This window comes from Oncorhynchus mykiss, chromosome 15, assembly GCF_057628025.1.
Source record: "Oncorhynchus mykiss isolate SJ-2025 chromosome 15, ASM5762802v1, whole genome shotgun sequence".
Taxonomy (NCBI): Eukaryota; Metazoa; Chordata; class Actinopteri; order Salmoniformes; family Salmonidae; genus Oncorhynchus; species Oncorhynchus mykiss.
Genome location: NC_143036.1, coordinates 72,795,523 through 72,811,780, shown reverse-complemented (window position 1 = coordinate 72,811,780; position 16,258 = coordinate 72,795,523). Strand labels below are relative to the sequence as shown.

General features: G+C 40.2%; 1 protein-coding gene across 1 annotated transcript in view; it reads right to left on the bottom strand.

Moving 5' to 3' along the window:
* Positions 1-13,517, bottom strand: part of LOC110490712 (protein kinase C-binding protein NELL2) — a 107,818-nt gene extending 94,301 nt beyond the window's left edge. The window contains 2 exon segments of the mRNA XM_090201117.1: positions 12,590-12,718; positions 13,062-13,517. Of these exon segments, the coding sequence (XP_090057243.1) occupies positions 12,590-12,718; positions 13,062-13,116 (184 nt within the window). The 5' untranslated portion in view covers positions 13,117-13,517.
* Between the last annotated feature and the right edge of the window lie 2,741 nt (positions 13,518-16,258).

Here is a 16,258-nt window from a genome sequence, read left to right as displayed (position 1 = left end):
TGAGTCTTTTTGGGTATTACGATACAAGCTTGGCACACCTGTATTTGGGGAGTTTCTTCCATTCTTCTCTGTAGAGCCTCTCAAGCTCTGTCAGGTTGGAGGTGGGAGCGTCGCCATCTCTCCAGAGATGTTTGATCGGGTTCAAGTCTGTGCTCTGGCTGGGCCACTCAAGGACATTCAGAGACTTGTTCCGAAACCACACCTGAGTTGTCTTGGCTGTGTGCTTAAGATCGTTGTCCTGTTGGAAGGTGAACCTTCACCCCAGTCTGAGGTCCTGAGCACTCTACAGCAGGTTTTCACTCTGTACTTTGCTCTGTTCGTCTTTCCCTCGATCCTGACTAGTCTCCCAGTCCATACCACTGAAAAACATCCCAACAGCATGAAACTGCCACCACCATGCTTCACCGTAGGGATGGTGCCAGGTTTCCTCAAGACGTGACGCTCAGCATTCAGGTCAAAGAGTTCAATCTTGGTTTCATCAGACCAGAGAATCTTGTTTCTCATTGTCTGAGAGTCTTTAGGTGCCTTTTAGAAAACTCCAAGCGGACTGTCATGTGCCTTTTACTGAGGAGTAGCTTCCATCTGACCACTCTACCATAAAGGCCTAATTGGTGGAGTGCTGTAGAGATTGTTGTCCTTCTGGAATGTTCTCCCATCATCACACAGGAACTCTGGATCTCTGTCAGAGTGATCATCGGGTTCTTGCTCACCTCCCTGACCAAGGCCCTTCTCCCCAGACTGCTCAGTTTGGCCCGGCGGTCAGCTCTAGGAAGAGTCTTGGTGGTTCCAAACTTCTTCCATTTAATAATGATGGAGGCCACTGTGTTCTTGGGGACCTTCAATGCTGCAGAAATGTTTTGATACCCTTCCCCAGATCTGTGCCTCGACACAATCCTGTCTCAGAGTTCTTCGGACAATTCCTTCGACCTCATGACTTGATTTTTGCTCTGACATGCACTGTCAACTGTGAGACCTTATACAGACAGGTGTGTGTCTTTCCAAATCATGTCCAATCAATTTAATTTACCACAGTTGGACTCCAATGAAATTGTAGAAACATCTCAAGGATGATCAATGGAACAGGATCCACCCGAGCTCAATTTCGAGTCTCACAGCAAAGGGTCTGAATACTTATGTAAATAAGTTATTTCTGGGTTTTTTAAATGTCTAAAAACCTGTTTCGCTTTGTTATTATTAGGTATCATGTATAGATAGATTTTTTATTTTAACAATTTTAGTATAAGGCTGTAACGTAACAAAATGTGGGAAAAGTCAAGGGGTCTGAATACTTTCCAAATGCACTGTATGTCCCATACATACAGTATATACTACCATATATACCGTTTTTACTACCATAGATACAGTATTTACCACCATAGATACAGTATTTACTACCATAGATACAGTATATACTACCATAAATACAGTATGTACTACCATATATATATATAGTATATACTACCATAGATACACTATGTACTACCATAGATACAGTATGTACTACAATAGGTACAGTATGTACTACCATATATATATATATATATATATAGTATATACTACCATAGATACAGTATATACTACCATATATACCATTTTACTACCATAGATACAGTATTTACTACCATAGATACAGTATTTACTACCATAGATACAGTATATACTACCATAGATACTGTTTTTACTACCATAGATACAGTATTTACTACCATAGATACAGTATTTACTACCATAGATACAGTATATACTACCATAAATACAGTATGTACTACCATTAATATATATAGTATATACTACCATAGATACAGTATGTACTACAATAGGTACAGTATGTACTACCATAAATACAGTATGTACTACCATATATATATATATATATATATAGTATATACTACAATAGATACAGTAAGTACTACAATAGGTACAGTATGTACTACCATATATATATATATATATATATATATATAGTATATACTACCATAGATACAGTATGTACTACAATAGGTACAGTATGTACTACCATATATATATATATATATATATATATATATATAGTATATACTACCATAGATACAGTATGTACTACAATAGGTACAGTATGTACTACCATATATATATATATATATATATATATATATATAGTATATACTACCATAGATACAGTATGTACTACAATAGGTACAGTATGTACTACCATATATATATATATATAGTATGTACTACCATAGATACAGTATGTACTACAATAGCTACAGTATGTACTACCATATATATATATATATATATATATATATATATATATATATATATATATAGTATATACTACCATAGATACAGTATGTACTACAATAGGTACAGTATGTACTACCATATATATATATATATATATATATATATATATATATATATATATATATATAGTATATACTACCATAGATACAGTATGTACTACAATAGGTACAGTATGTACTACCATATATATATATATATATATATATATATATATATATATATATATATATATATATATATATAGTATATACTACCATATATACAGTATGTACTACAATAGGTACAGTATGTACTACCATTTTAAGTACTTGGGGACATGGCCCTACAGTTGATTATGATACTGTCATTTGTTTTAAACTCAACTTTAAAATACTCAACTGTGTAACATAGCTGATGAGGACATTTAGATGATTGTAGTGGTGGGGGGGGGGGGGGGGGGGTTGCTGTTCTCAACAGCAGCACACAGTGGGCTAACATGTGACCATTCTTATTGGGGAACAACAGCCATTCTCTCTCTATCCAACCCCCTCCCCTCTCTCCATCTGTCATCAGAAAGGAAGAAAGAAAGAACAGAGAGAAAGAACGAGAGAGAAGCCTATCCTCATGCTCCCTGTCTATAACAGTATCTGTTCAACAGCCAGCTGTCTGTCCTTAATTGACAAGTGTCCATATGGACTGGTTGGGTGGTGATGTCATAAGGACCACGATCTCAAAACGCTCACACTTAACACTCTCTAACATACATTAGAAGTAGACGCAATGGGGGCTCTTCCCCCAAAAATAATTCAAGGCATTCAATATTTCAATAAACTAACTCACAGAAGACAATGCAATTCAACCAATTAGGAATGACAAGGTGGGACACTGACTCAAGCTGAATAAATGTGGATTAGTTGATTGGAAATAAGCAGAAGGTCTCACACTGTGTAGAAATCTGCAAGACAACAAGAAGACTTGAGCAGCTTTCACCAGAACAGGGAAATTGAATGTGTGCCCATTTTACAGTTGTAATATCTTACGTTTGATGCAGATAATTGTCCCGTGTAGCAGGAAATGCACATTGTAGTGTATTCAAGGATTAAAATGGCTTCTAAAGATTATAATATTCACTTTCAAATATTCAGACTTGATTTATCCTATCTAAAAAATGTACAACCCATACAAAAATGTATATTGTTTAGAAACAAGATAATAATTCACATGTCCTGTGGCTGCAGGATTATTTTCGTGCTTTGAGAAACTGGTCAAATGAAGATACAACATCTGTATGTTTCTCATGAATGTTGAAATGGTTTAACACCCAGTCAGAGGGTTCAGATTCATGGAGATTACTACTAATCTGCACCATATGGTCTATTTTATTTTACCCCACTGTCCTCTTAAGACTTAACCTGTGGGTGATGGGGGAGGGAGGGTGTACATAACACTCTTGTCTCTCTCTCTCTCTCTCTCTCTCTCTCTCTCTCTCTCTCTCTCTCTCTCTCGACTCTCTCTCTCTCTCTCTCTCTGTCTCTCTCTCTGTCTCTCTCTCTCTATCTCTCTCTGTCTGTCTCTCTCTGTCTGTCTCTCTCTGTCTCTCTGATACACAAATCCTGTCACTTTGTCCTGGGTTACAGTTAGTGTTGTAGTGATACAGATCAATACAACATGCAGAGAGAAGAGATAAGAAGCTCCACACACACACACACACACACACACACACACACACACACACACACACACACACACACACACACACACACACACACACACACACACACACACACACACACACACACACACACACACACAGCCAGCCAGCCTGCCTGTCTGGTGCCTCAGAGGGACTGGCCTCATTTCAGGGCTTTCCAGGTCTCTCTTTCTCTTTTTCAGGGCTTCTCCTGTTCCTGCTGCCTGGCCTTCTGTCAGACACTCTGTCTCCGCTGTATTGAACCACAGCCTGGTGACACAAACAAACACACACACACACACTTGTACCGGCCTGCAGCCATCATCACAATACTAGTTAGTTATCTCCCTGAGAAAACTATAAATAAACCACAGCATCAACCATGGTCTATGACTTGGGCTACTGGAGTCTTTGACAATTTTTTGGGCCTAGTATATAGGTCCTGGATGGTAGGAAGCTTGGCCCCAGTGATGTACTGGGCCGTACACACTACCCTCTGCAGAGCCTTATGGTCGGATGCCGAACAGTTGCCATACCAGGCGGTGATGCAACCGGTCAGGACGCTCTCGATGGTGCAGCTATGAAACATTTTGAGGATCTGTAGACCCATGACAAGTCTTTTCAGTCTCTTGAGGGGGAAAAGGTGTTGTCGTGCCCTTATCAAAACTGTCTTGGTGTGTTAGACCATGATAGTTTGTTGTTGATGTGGACACCAAGGAACTTGAAACTCTCGACCTGCTCCACTACAGCCCCGTCGATGTTAATGGGGGCCTGTTCGGCCCGCCTTTTCCTGTAGTCCACGATCAGCTCATTTGTCTTGCTCACATTGAGGGAGAGGTTGTTGTCGTGGCACCACACTGCGAGTTCTCTGACCTCTAGGCTGTCTTCTCATTGTCGGTGATCAGGCCTACACTGTTGTGTCGTCATCAAACTTAGTAATGGTATTGGAGTCGTGCTTGGCCATGCAGTCGTGGGATTACATCTAGATTGATTAATGAGATGCTGCCTTGTGTTTTTATCAAGTTTGGGGTGTAAAAGTTTGATTTATCAAGATACATGCCATGGATTTGGTCACAGGAACTGGTCACAGGAAGTGGCCACAGGAACCAACGTGTGTGTGTTTGCGTGCGTGCATGCGTGTTTGTGTGTGTGTGTGTGTGTGTGTGTGTGTGTGTGTGTGTGTGTGTGTGTGTGTGTGTGTGTGTGTGTGTGTGTGTGTGTGTGTCTGCTTGTGGGCGTGCATATGTGTGTGTGTCTATTTAAATCAGCTGAATGATTCATGACAAGTAGCCATTACACAGGGAACAAGTGTCTCAACTCCAAATAGCGTTGAATTAAAGCAGGGGAATTAACAGCGCAGATTCCTACAGCCTGGCAGAGAGACAGAGGGATCAACAGGGAGAGAGAGAAGGAGAGAGAGCACTTAGAAGACAGGATGACTCGCTTTTACAAAATAAGACCAATTCATTGGAGAAATATCATCCTGTTTCAATCTCAAGTGGTCAGATGAAACCAGATCACATCTTGTTCTGATAGAACATTTGATCTAAATATTACTTCTACCACTTAATGATGCACTTCTAATGTACCTCTCTGGGATACATCACTTCTAATGTACCTCTCTGGGATACATCACTTCTAATGTACCTCTCTAGAATACATCACTTCTAATGTACCTCTCTAGAATACATCACTTCTAATGTACCTCTCTAGAATACATCACTTCTAATGTACCTCTCTGGGATACATCACTTCTAATGTACCTCTCTGGGATACATCACTTCTAATGTACCTCTCTGGGATACATCACTTCTAATGTAACTCTCTAGAATACATCACTTCTAATGTACCTCTCTAGAATACATCACTTCTAATGTACCTCTCTGGGATACATCACTTCTAATGTACCTCTCTAGAATACATCACTTCTAATGTACCTCTCTGGGATACATCACTTCTAATGTACCTCTCTGGGATACATCACTTCTAATGTACCTCTCTAGAATACATCACTTCTAATGTACCTCTCTGGGATACGACACTTCTAATGTACCTCTCTAGAATACATCACTTCTAATGTACCTCTCTGGGATACATCACTTCTAATGTACCTCTCTGGGATACATCACTTCTAATGTACCTGGGATACATCACTTCTAATGTACCTCTCTGGGATACATCACTTCTAATGTACCTCTCTGGGATACATCACATATAATGTACCTCTCTGGGATACATCACTTCTAATGTACCTCTCTGGGATACATCACTTCTAATGTACCTCTCTGGGATACATCACTTCTAATGTACCTCTCTGGCATATATCACTTCTAATGTACCTCTCTGGGATACATCACTTCTAATGTACCTCTCTGGGATACATCACTTCTAATGTACCTCTCTGGGATACATCACATATAATGTACCTCTCTGGGATACATCACTTCTAATGTACCTCTCTGGGATACATCACGTATAATGTACCTCTCTGGGATACATAACAAAATACTCTCAGAACTGTTTCCAACATATAGGCCTTTAATCTCTGCTTCCTGTTATCCAATGCATCATGGATATATGTTCTATGACTAATGTTGCTACCGCTGTTAGGCCTCTTGCCCTTCTGTCTGGTTGGCACACAGAGCTTGGCAATGGGCACAGGAATGGCATCTCACGTGTATGTGTGTATGTGTGTTACATTCACACACACACACGCACGCACACACACACACACGCACGCACACACACACACGCACATGCACACGCACACACACACACACGTAGAGCCGACAACACTACACTAACGGCATCCTGTCCTGCTGTGCGGTTGCAGATACAGTCTCTATTGGAGTGATGAGTAAGCAGCAACCTGATTGCTGCACTGAACAGAGAGAGAGCATCCAGTCAGCATGGAGAGGTACAGGTGTAGGATCTTAATTTGATCCCCCTGTTGCAGGAAATTTCAGACTTGATTTTCACTTACGAAAAATGTATCAACCTCTACGAAAATGCACATAAATTATAATCCTAATACAACAGGATTGTTTTCCTGCTGTAGCAAACTTGCTCATATTATGATCCTACATCTGTACAGGGAGGGTTCACTCACTCAGCAGGGTTGAGGGGCACACTGACTTTGTTTCTGATATGAAACCTGATGAGATTGATGAAACTCATGACCTATTATTTGGCAGGTGTGGAATCCTGTTTCACCTCTGGATTCCATATATCTATGATGACAACTTTCAATGATCTCTATGAAGGCATCAAGGGAACAGGTGGGTTATAATTGTACACGAAAGAGAAAATATCCTTTCTATAATAGATGAATAGATGTAGTTGATGGATAAACCATAATGGGGTCCATCTAATCCTTGTGAAAGCCTAGAATTCTGGGAGAGAGGAGAAGGGAGAACAGTGGTAGGATGTTCCTGTATGGACACACACACACACACACACACACACACACAGCACTCTGCAGGCAGAAACACTGGCTACAATTCCTCTCATTCCTGAGTTGTTTGAATCATAAATACAGTGCCTTCAGAAAATATTCAGAACCCTTGATTCATACCACATTTTGTTGTGTTACAGCCCGAATTCAAAAAGGATTCAATATATTTTTTTCCTCACCCATCTACACACAATAACCCACAATGACAAAGTGAAAACATGTTTTTAGAAATGTTTGCAAATTTATTGCAAATTTATACACAAATATCTAAATGACATAAGTATTAACACCCCTCAATACATGTTAGAATCAATCACCTTTGGCAGCAATTACAGCGGTGAGTCTTTCTGGGTAAGTCTCTAAGAGCTTTGGACACCTGGATTGTACAATATATGCCCATTATTCTTTTCAGGATTCTTAAGGCTCTGTCAAACTGGTCATTGCTAGACAACCAGATTTAAGTCAAAACTGTACCTCGGCCACCCAGGAACATTTACTGTCGTCTTGGTAAGAAACTCCAGTGAATATTTGACCTTTTAGGTTATGGTCCTGCTGAAAGGTTCATTCATCTCCCAGTGTCTGTTGGGAAGCAGACTGAAGCAGGTTTTCCTCTAGGATTTTGCCTGTGCTTTGCTCCATTCCATTTAATATTTAATCCTGAAAAACTCCTCAGTCCTTAACGATTACAAGCATACCCATAACATGATGCAGCCACCACTACACTTATGTAGTAAATATGGAGAGTGATACTCAGTAATGTGTTGTATTGGATTTGCCACAAACATAACACTTTGTATTCAAGAAAAAAAGTGAATTGCTTTGCCACATTTGTTTTGCAGTATTAGTGCAGTGTTGCAAACAAACTGCATGTTTTCGGACATTTTTATTCTGTACAAGCTTCCTCCTTTTCACTCTGTCAATTAGCTTAGTATTGTAGAGTAACGACAATGTGGTCTTTGTGGTTGAATCTATCTTTGAAATTAACTGCTTGACTGAGGGATCTTACAGATAATTGTATGTGTGAGGTAATCATTCACAAATCATGTTAAACACTGTTATTGCACACAGAGTGAGTCCATGCAACTTATTATGTGAGTTTTAAAGCACATTTTTACTCCTGAACTTCTTTAGGCTTGTCATAACAGAAGGGGTTGAATACTTCATTCTGCCTTTCATTCTGATTCTCATAGCCTCCAACAAAACCCTGGGCTGGTACTGGTACTGTGGATAAAAGGCCTACAAATTAAATTGTATTTGAAAACAACAGGTGTAAACAGTGAACTGCGTACTTACGAGCCCCTAAACAACAATGTAAAAAGTAACTAAGAAACATTTGCTAAATAAACCAAAGTAGATAATAACAATAACGAGGCTGTATACAAGGGGTACCAGTACAGAGTTAATGTGCAGGGGTACGAGTCAGTCAAGGTCATTTAGGTAATATGTACATGTAGGTCGGGGTGAAGTGACTATGCATAGATAATAAACAGAGAGTAGCAGCAGCATACGTGAAGAGTGTGAAGGAATGTGTGTGTGTGTGTGTGTGTGTGTGTGTGTGTGTGTGTGTGTGTGTGTGTGTGTGTGTGTGTGTGTGTGTGTGTGTGTGTGTGTGTGTGTGTGTGTGTGTGTAATATGTGTGGGTGTGTGGTTAGGGTCCAGTGAGTGTACATTGAGCCTGTGCAAGAGAGTCAGTGCAAAACATAAAAGACGCCTATGAAGTGAATGACTTAAGCTTTGACACAAAAGCAGAGTTTTCATCCCTGTTTTCTGCTCTGGGGGGGCGGTCTGCATTGCTAGCTCAGACACAGCCACGGAGGCATCAGAGAGAGAAACTCAAGATCAACACCCTCAGTTTGGAGACATAAGAGAGAGAAACTTACAGAAAGTCTGAATGAAAGAAACAGAGACTCTTGTGGAAGATGGAAAATAAATAAAAATCTCCCTCACACAAACACATTCCACACATTTTGCCATGGGGCAAAGAGAAAATGTGCAGCTTTATAGCTAATCTCATGATATTCTACACATTTTCCCATGAGGTTGAGAGAAAATTGCTGTTATATAGCTAACTTTCTGCAATTTATATTGCCATGGGTCAGAGAAAAACAGTTTTATAGCTAATCATGCTATTGTACACATTTTGCAATTAGGCTGAGAGAATTTAGCTAATTTTCTGCAATTCTACACATATTGCCATGAAACAGAAAGAAAAAATTGCAGTTTTATAGCTAATCATGCTATTCTACACATTTGTCAATGAGAATGAGCAGAAATGTTGCAGTCTGACAGTTAATTTACTGTCGTTCAAGGCCTACTATATCTGGGGGTGGGGTGGAGGGGGGGGCACACTATAACCCGCTGCGGGGTATGTGGTATACCAGTGTTTACTAAACCTACAACTCCAGACATGGGATTAGAAGTCGCAATATGGGGACAGCTGAATGGCAGAATGAAAGACTTCTGTATGGGTTGGGATTTCTATTTTGGATCTTTGTTTTGCTGATCTACGTTTGGCAAAAGAATGGGATAAATAGTCTATCATTTATAGACTGAAACAATAATGTCGCTGCCAATAGTTCACTGCAGCCTGGCACCAGGCCACGATGGTGTTCTCTGTTATGACGGGGTTATCTATTATGACGGGGTTATCTATTATGACGAGGTTATCTGTTATGACGGGGTTATCTATTATGACGGGGTTATCTATTATGGCGGGGTTATCTGTTATGACGGGTTATCTATTATGACGGGGTTATCTATTATGCCGGGGTTATCTATTATGACGGGGTTATCTATTATGACGGGGTTATCTGTTATGACAGGGTTATCTATTATGACGGGGTTATCTATTATGACGAGGTTATCTATTATGACGGGGTTATCTGTTATGACGGGGTTATCTATTATGACGGGGTTATCTATTATGACGAGGTTATCTATTATGACGGGGTTATCTATTATGACGAGGTTATCTATTATGACGGGGTTATCTGTTATGACGGGGTTATCTATTATGCCGGGGTTATCTGTTATGACGCGGTTATCTATTATGACGGGGTTATCTGTTATGACGGGGTTATCTGTTATGATGGGGTTATCTATTATGCCGGGGTTATCTATTATGACGAGGTTATCTATTATGACGGGGTTATCTATTATGACGGGGTTATCTATTATGACGGGGTTATCTGTTATGACGGGGTTATCTATTATGCCGGGGTTATCTATTATGACGGGGTTATCTGTTATGACGAGGTTATCTATTATGACGGGGTTATCTATTATGACGGGGTTATCTATTATGACGGGGTTATCTGTTATGACGAGGTTATCTGTTATGACGGGGTTATCTGTTATGATGGGGTTATCTATTATGACGGGGTTATCTGTTATGACGGGGTTATCTGTTATGACGAGGTTATCTGTTATGACGGGGTTATCTGTTATGACGGGGTTATCTATTATGACGAGGTTATCTATTATGACGGGGTTATCTATTATGACGAGGTTATCTATTATGACGGGGTTATCTATTATGACGGGGTTATCTATTATGACGGGGTTATCTGTTATGACGAGGTTATCTGTTATGACGGGGTTATCTGTTATGATGGGGTTATCTATTATGACGGGGTTATCTGTTATGACGGGGTTATCTGTTATGACGAGGTTATCTGTTATGACGGGGTTATCTGTTATGATGGGGTTATCTGTTATAATGGGGTTATCTGTTATGACGGGGTTATCTGTTATGACAGGGTTATCTGTTATGACGGGGTTATCTGTTATGACGAGGTTATCTGTTATGACGAGGTTATCTGTTATGACGGGGTTATCTGTTATAACGGGGTTATCTATTATGACGGGGTTATCTACTTTCGTCATACAGTGGGCCGAGGGTAACGTTAATGCTTTATCCCGCTATGGGTGAAACGTCAAGACCAAACGTCTATCCTAGCAGTAGGCTACCTGCTTTATAACAGGTGTGTAGGCTATTTGAACTCAATGTCTTATGACATAGCAGAAGATTAGTCACACGTGCAAACGTAAACAAGATCAAAGTTAGAGTAATATTTTTATTTTACCTTTATTTAACTAGGCAAGTCAGTTAAGAACAAATTCTTATTTTCAATGACGACCTAGGAACAGTGCCTGTTCAGGGGCAGAACGACAGATTTTCACCATGTCAGCTCTTGCAACCTTTTGGTTACTTGTCCAATGCTTTAACCACTAGGCTACCTGCCTCTTACCACTAGGGTAGCTGCCTCTAACCACTAGGCTAGCTGCTTTTAACCACTAGGCTAGCTGCCTCTAACCACTAGGCTACCTACCTCTAACCACTAGGCTAGCTGCTTCTAACCACTAGGCTAGCTGCCTCTAACCACTAGGCTACCTGCCTCTAACCACTAGGCTAGCTGCCTCTAACCACTAGGCTATCTGCCTCTAACCACTAGACTACCTGCCTCTAACCACTAGGCTACCGGCCTCTAACCACTAGGCCACCTGCCTCTAACCACTAGGCTAGCTGCTTCTAACCACTAGGCTAGCTGCCTCTAACCACTAGGCTACCTGCCTCTAACCAGTAGGCTACCTGCCTCTAACCAGTAGGCTACCTGCCTCTACCCACTAGATTACCTGCCTCTAACCACTAGGCTATCTGCCTCTAACCACTAGGCTACCTGCCTCTAACTACTAGGCTAGCTGCCTCTAACCACTAGGTTACCTGCCTCTAACCACTAGGCTAGCTGCCTCTAACCACTAGGTTACCTGCCTCTAACCACTAGGCTAGCTGCCTCTAACCACTAGGCTACCTGCCTCTAACCACTAGGCTACCTGACTCTAACCACTAGGCTACCTGCCTCTAACCACTAGGCTACCTACCTCTAACCACTAGGCTACCTGCCGCTAACCACTAGGCTACCTGCCTCTAACCACTAGGCTACCTACCTCTAACCACTAGGCTACCTGCCTCTAACCACTAGGCTACCTACCTCTAACCACTAGGCTACCTGCCGCTAACCACTAGGCTACCTGCCTCTAACCACTAGGCTACCTGCCTCTAACCACTAGGCTACCTACCTCTAACCACTAGGCTACCTGCCTCTAACCACTAGGCTACCTGCCGCCCCCTGAGAGTAATGCATAGATATGGGTCAAATACAGTTTTCGGGTCTTACCTTGGAAAAGAAAGGCTCGGCTCTCATTGTGGAACCCCTGAACTTGAAAAACTCCAGCGTAAGACTCTCCCAACTTCAGTTCATCGAATACGTTGATGCGGAGGGCTGGATCGACACCAAAGCCTAGAGCTGGATGAGAGAGACCGGATAGATAGAAAGAGTCCGGCCGCGGCAGAGATAGCGTTAGTTCAGCACCATGGACAGCGACCGTCAGTCCGACACCGCAGCCGGCTATTGCTGCTATATCATGATGTAATGCTGCGAAACTTAGCCTACAAACCTCTATTCTGATAGGTTACAACTTCCTACACAGCCAAAATTGTAAAATTATTGTAAAACACGAAAAATAAGAAATACATTAATTCAGTTATCAACTGAAACCACGTCACAGTAACATACTAAAATCAAAACATGACAGTTATGGGAAATCAATCAACATAATTGCGTAACAAAATGCGGACATTTCGCTTACCTGGGAAGATGGCAAATGTACTGTACAAAAAATAAAGTTTGAATGGTCCCATCATGAATGGAAAATAATCACAACGATTAGTCCATGCTTATCTGTCCACTTTCAAAAACACTGCTGGTACTAAAATACCGCAGGCGATTCGCGTCAGTCAGAAGAAAACCACATGCTCGCAAAATAACGCGTCATCTAATATTGACCGTCGGCGTTCTTAGAACTTTTAAGACCAATTAGAAATATTTGACGTCAAAATATTCCATTCAGCATCCGTGATGATTCAGAAGAGAACGATGAAGACAGGTGCAACATCATCACTACACGGGCTGCTAGGTGGTGAGTGAGTGCGAGGAGGCTGGTATGTGGAGACTCATGGAAAGCGAAAGGATAGCGTCTGTGGACAGCGTTCCTGCCCCCTTTTGGTCTACGGTGGAACACAATCAAGGAGATGATTTCTCAACATTACCAAATGACCGTAGGAGAGTGGCATTTAACGTTTGATATTCAATTATAGTAATTTAATCAGAAAACAATTTCAGCTGGGCGTTTTTCGTGATCCTCTGGCGTGCTTAGCCTACTGCACATGTGTTTTTCAGGGTGGTAAAACGATCTTTAGAAAATACAAAATGTTCCCTTCAATATTAAAATGCATTGAGAGCTAAATTCCATGCACCACACCTTCAGCCTTTAGAGAGAAGAGCTCCCTGGGCATCTAAACTATTAACATACCATTATCATTAACATCCTCTATGTCATCAACATACCATTATCATTAACATCCTCTATGTCATTAACACACCATTATAATTAACATCCTGTTCCACCATTATCGGGTTAATTACTCTTAAAGAACAGATGCACACTCAGCAAGCCGGTCCTGATGAACTGTAGTTAAAAGGCTCTTTGCACCTTGCCATTTTCACAATCCTTCAGTTGTCAAGCAAGGCATATCTCTTAGAAGTCACGCCCACCCTACATATATTCAGAACCAGAAGGCACATGTCTGGTACTTCTATGTTAATCAATAAGATGGATATAATTACATGTTATACCGAGAGGGAGGGATGCATTGCTGCAGTGTTGCCTGTAGCAACACACAAACACACACACATATACACACACATACACACACACACACACACACACACACACACACACACACACACACACACACACACACACACACACACATATACACACACATATACACACACATATACACACACATATACACACACATACACACACACACACACACACACACACACATATACACACACACACACATATACACACACATATACACACACATATACACACACATACACACACATGTACACACACACACACACACACACACACAAACACACACATATACACACACATATACACACACATATACAGACACATATACACATACACACAAAAACACATATACACACACACACACACACAAATACAAACTGAGCCATATGTCACCAGGTGCCCTTGAGAATCTATTGAGGAGAGACAGGTTGCCATGGAACCTGGAGGCTCATTAGCATATGCATGAGGGTCAGATAATGACACAGGGGTCACACGGATCATTCGGCGTTCAGGGTCTCAACCTACAGTAGTCAGGGCTTGATGGACTATATAGTATAGAAACTCTGAACAGCTCTGTAGTATGTTAAACTCTATACAGCTCTGTAGTGTGTTAAACTCTATACAGCTCTGTAGTATGTTAAACTCTATACAGCTCTGTACTATGTTAAACTCTATACAGCTCTGTAGTATGTTAAACTCTATACAGCTCTGTAGTATGTTAAACTCTATACAGCTCTGTAGTATGTTAAACTCTACACAGCTCTGTAGTATGTTAAACTCTATACAGCTCTGTAGTATGTTAAACTGTAGTATGTTAAACTGTAGTATGTTAAACTCTATACAGCTCTGTACTGTGTTAAACTCTATACAGCTCTGTAGTATGTTAAACTGTAGTATGTTAAACTGTAGTATGTTAAACTCTATACAGCGCTGTAGTATGTTAAACTCTATACAGCTCTGTAGTATGTTAAACTCTATACAGCTCTGTAGTATGTTAAACTCTATACAGCTCTGTAGTATGTTAAACTGTAGTATGTTAAACTGTAGTATGTTAAACTCTATACAGCTCTGTACTATGTTAAACTGTAGTATGTTAAACTGTAGTATGTTAAACTGTAGTATGTTAAACTGTAGTATGTTAAACTCTATACAGCTCTGTACTATGTTAAACTCTATACAGCTCTGTAGTATGTTAAACTGTAGTATGTTAAACTCTATACAGCTCTGTAGTATGTTAAACTCTATACAGCTCTGTAGTATGTTAAACTGTAGTATGTTAAACTGTAGTATGTTAAACTCTATACAGCTCTGTAGTATGTTAAACTGTAGTATGTTAAACTGTAGTATGTTAAACTCTATACAGCTCTGTAGTATGTTAAACTGTAGTATGTTAAACTGTAGTATGTTAAACTCTATACAGCTCTGTAGTATGTTAAACTGTAGTATGTTAAACTGTAGTATGTTAAACTCTATACAGCTCTGTACTATGTTAAACTGTAGTATGTTAAACTGTAGTATGTTAAACTCTATACAGCTCTGTAGTATGTTAAACTGTAGTATGTTAAACTCTATACAGCTCTGTAGTATGTTAAACTCTATACAGCTCTGTAGTATGTTAAACTCTATACAGCTCTGTACTATGTTAAACTCTATACAGCTCTGTAGTATGTTAAACTCTATACAGCTCTGTACTATGTTAAACTCTATACAGCTCTGTACTATGTTAAACTGTAGTATGTTAAACTCTATACAGCTCTGTACTATGTTAAACTGTAGTATGTTAAACTCTATACAGCTCTGTAGTATGTTAAACTCTATACAGCTCTGTAGTATGTTAAACTCTATACAGCTCTGTAGTATGTTAAACTCTATACAGCTCTGTAGTATGTTAAACTCTATACAGCTCTGTAGTATGTTAAACTGTAGTATGTTAAACTCTATACAGCTCTGTAGTATGTTAAACTCTATACAGCTCTGTACTATGTTAAACTCTATACAGCTCTGTACTATGTTAAACTCTATACAGCTCTGTACTATGTTAAACTCTATACAGCTCTGTAGTATGTTAAACTCTATACAGCTCTGTAGTATGTTATGTTAAACTCTATACAGCTCTG